The following is a 1,860-nucleotide window of genomic DNA, read 5'->3' as shown; positions in this document are numbered from 1 at the left end:
CTTATTTATCTAAATATAAAGTTGAGGGCTAGCGATGCAGGGGTAGGCCTAGAACAACATACTTAGGGAAGAAATGGGTGACAGGGAGAGATCAGGGAAACATAGCTTTTTTGAGAGCATCCGAGCAAAGGAATGAATGGAAAACCATGATCGCTGATGTCCGTCGTAGATGAGACACTGGATGATGATGATGAATCTCTATTAAATGTAATTGAAAAGTCCCTCCAGGAAGCATTTTATAAGATATTTACAAAAAGCAATGATATTCTCCGCCTGCTTTAAAAAAAAACCTGCGAGATATAATAACTCTTTTGTCCCTATTCTGCCAGATTAAAGAAAATAATATCTACGGTCAATAGGATAATATAATATTATATTCTTCTTTTTTAGTGATTACGCTCCATGTGTGTGCCTGGTGTGTATAGAAGACTGTCAATGTCTAGTGTGTGTGTATGTGTGTGTGTGTATGTGTGTGAATGTGTGTGTGTGTGTGTGTGTGTGTGTGTGTGTGTGTGTGTGTGCGTGCGTGCGTGCGTACGTACGTTAGGAAGAGAGGGAGAGAGGGGGAGAAGCAGAGAGAGAGATAGAGAGAGAGAGATAGAGAGTGAGAGAGAGAGAGAGAGCGAGCGAGAGAGAGAGAGAGAGAGAGAGAGAGAGAGAGAGACAGAGAGAGACAGAGAGAGAGAGAGAGAGAGAGAGAGAGTAAATGCTCATGGACACACTATTTGGGTGACAGGGAGAGATCAGTGTAACTGATTTTTTCATTGTTGTTTTGTGTATCATTGAAAATGAACCCTATGAGCGCATGACTGTATTGATGCTGAATAGTTACAATATTATGTGAGGCAGCGTGGTGGAATCAGGCTCTCGTCAAAATAATGCATTTTTCCACATGTTTGTGAATTTTTTTCAAATTTTTGTTATTTGGCTCAACATCTTTCATGCCCATCAAAGAACTCATTTCTGTATGGAATTTTCAGAAAAACGTTGATTAAAGGCACAAAAATGTATATTTTCAGTTACCACGGACTCTTAAGCTAAGGAAATAACTAATCTTTGGTGACCATTTTCTCACCAATCTTACCTCTGAAAACAGGCGACCCCCACCCCCTTCATTCGCAAATATCTCGACTTGTATTCAAGATAAATGGATATTTTTTTTTTACCCAAATAAAGACAAATGAACAAGCTTTAAGATTATACCAATAACTCTACATGCCCAAAAATTAACGAGAGCCTGATTCCACCACGCTGCCTCACATATGTTTATTTTCTGGTATATCCACCCCAAATTTCCCTCATGGATCAACACAGTTTATTTTATCTAATCTAATCTAATCTAATCTAATCTTATCTTATCTTATCTTATCTTATCTTATCTTATCTTCTCACCTCACACCGTGCACATCTCTCAAGACCTGTTGCCACCACCTCCCCATGGGATGCTGGTCTCCGATGACGTATACAGCAGACGGCTTAATGTATCGCTTCGCCGCCATAATGGAAACGTAATGCCAAAATTTGAACACGTAGGTCCCAAAGATGACGAAATACACAACCTTCGGAACTTTGTTCGGATTTTTTAATGCGCATGAGCCTTTTTCTAAATGATCTAAGCCAACTTGACGGAAATACATTCTGCATACAATATCACTTTTCGCTGCAAACTCATCACACAACAAATCGGGAGAATAGTTTATGGCACTTTTATCGGAGGCTAAAAAGAAATCAATGTTAGGACAAGGCACATTTTCGTGTCCACTGGATTTCTTTTCAGGCCTTGACAAGTTTAACCTGTAGTGATCTTGTGATAAAGCCTGCAAGCTTGGTCTTAATGTATCTCCCGAACATGCCTGAGAT

General features: G+C 39.6%; 1 protein-coding gene across 1 annotated transcript in view; it reads right to left on the bottom strand.

The window, feature by feature from the left end:
* LOC101855042 overlaps positions 1 to 1,499 on the bottom strand; it is an 8,898-nt gene extending 7,399 nt beyond the window's left edge. Inside the window, exon 1 of the mRNA XM_005105260.3 lies at positions 1,393 to 1,499. Within this exon, the coding sequence (XP_005105317.3) occupies positions 1,393 to 1,499 (107 nt within the window). The remainder of the gene's footprint in view (positions 1 to 1,392) is intronic.
* Positions 1,500 to 1,860: the final 361 nt, after the last annotated feature.

The sequence above is a fragment of the Aplysia californica genome, unplaced genomic scaffold (assembly GCF_000002075.1).
Source record: "Aplysia californica isolate F4 #8 unplaced genomic scaffold, AplCal3.0 scaffold00460, whole genome shotgun sequence".
NCBI lineage: Eukaryota > Metazoa > Mollusca > Gastropoda > Aplysiida > Aplysiidae > Aplysia > Aplysia californica.
Note: the sequence above shows the minus strand (reverse complement) of the source record. Positions and strands in the feature narration are given on the sequence as shown.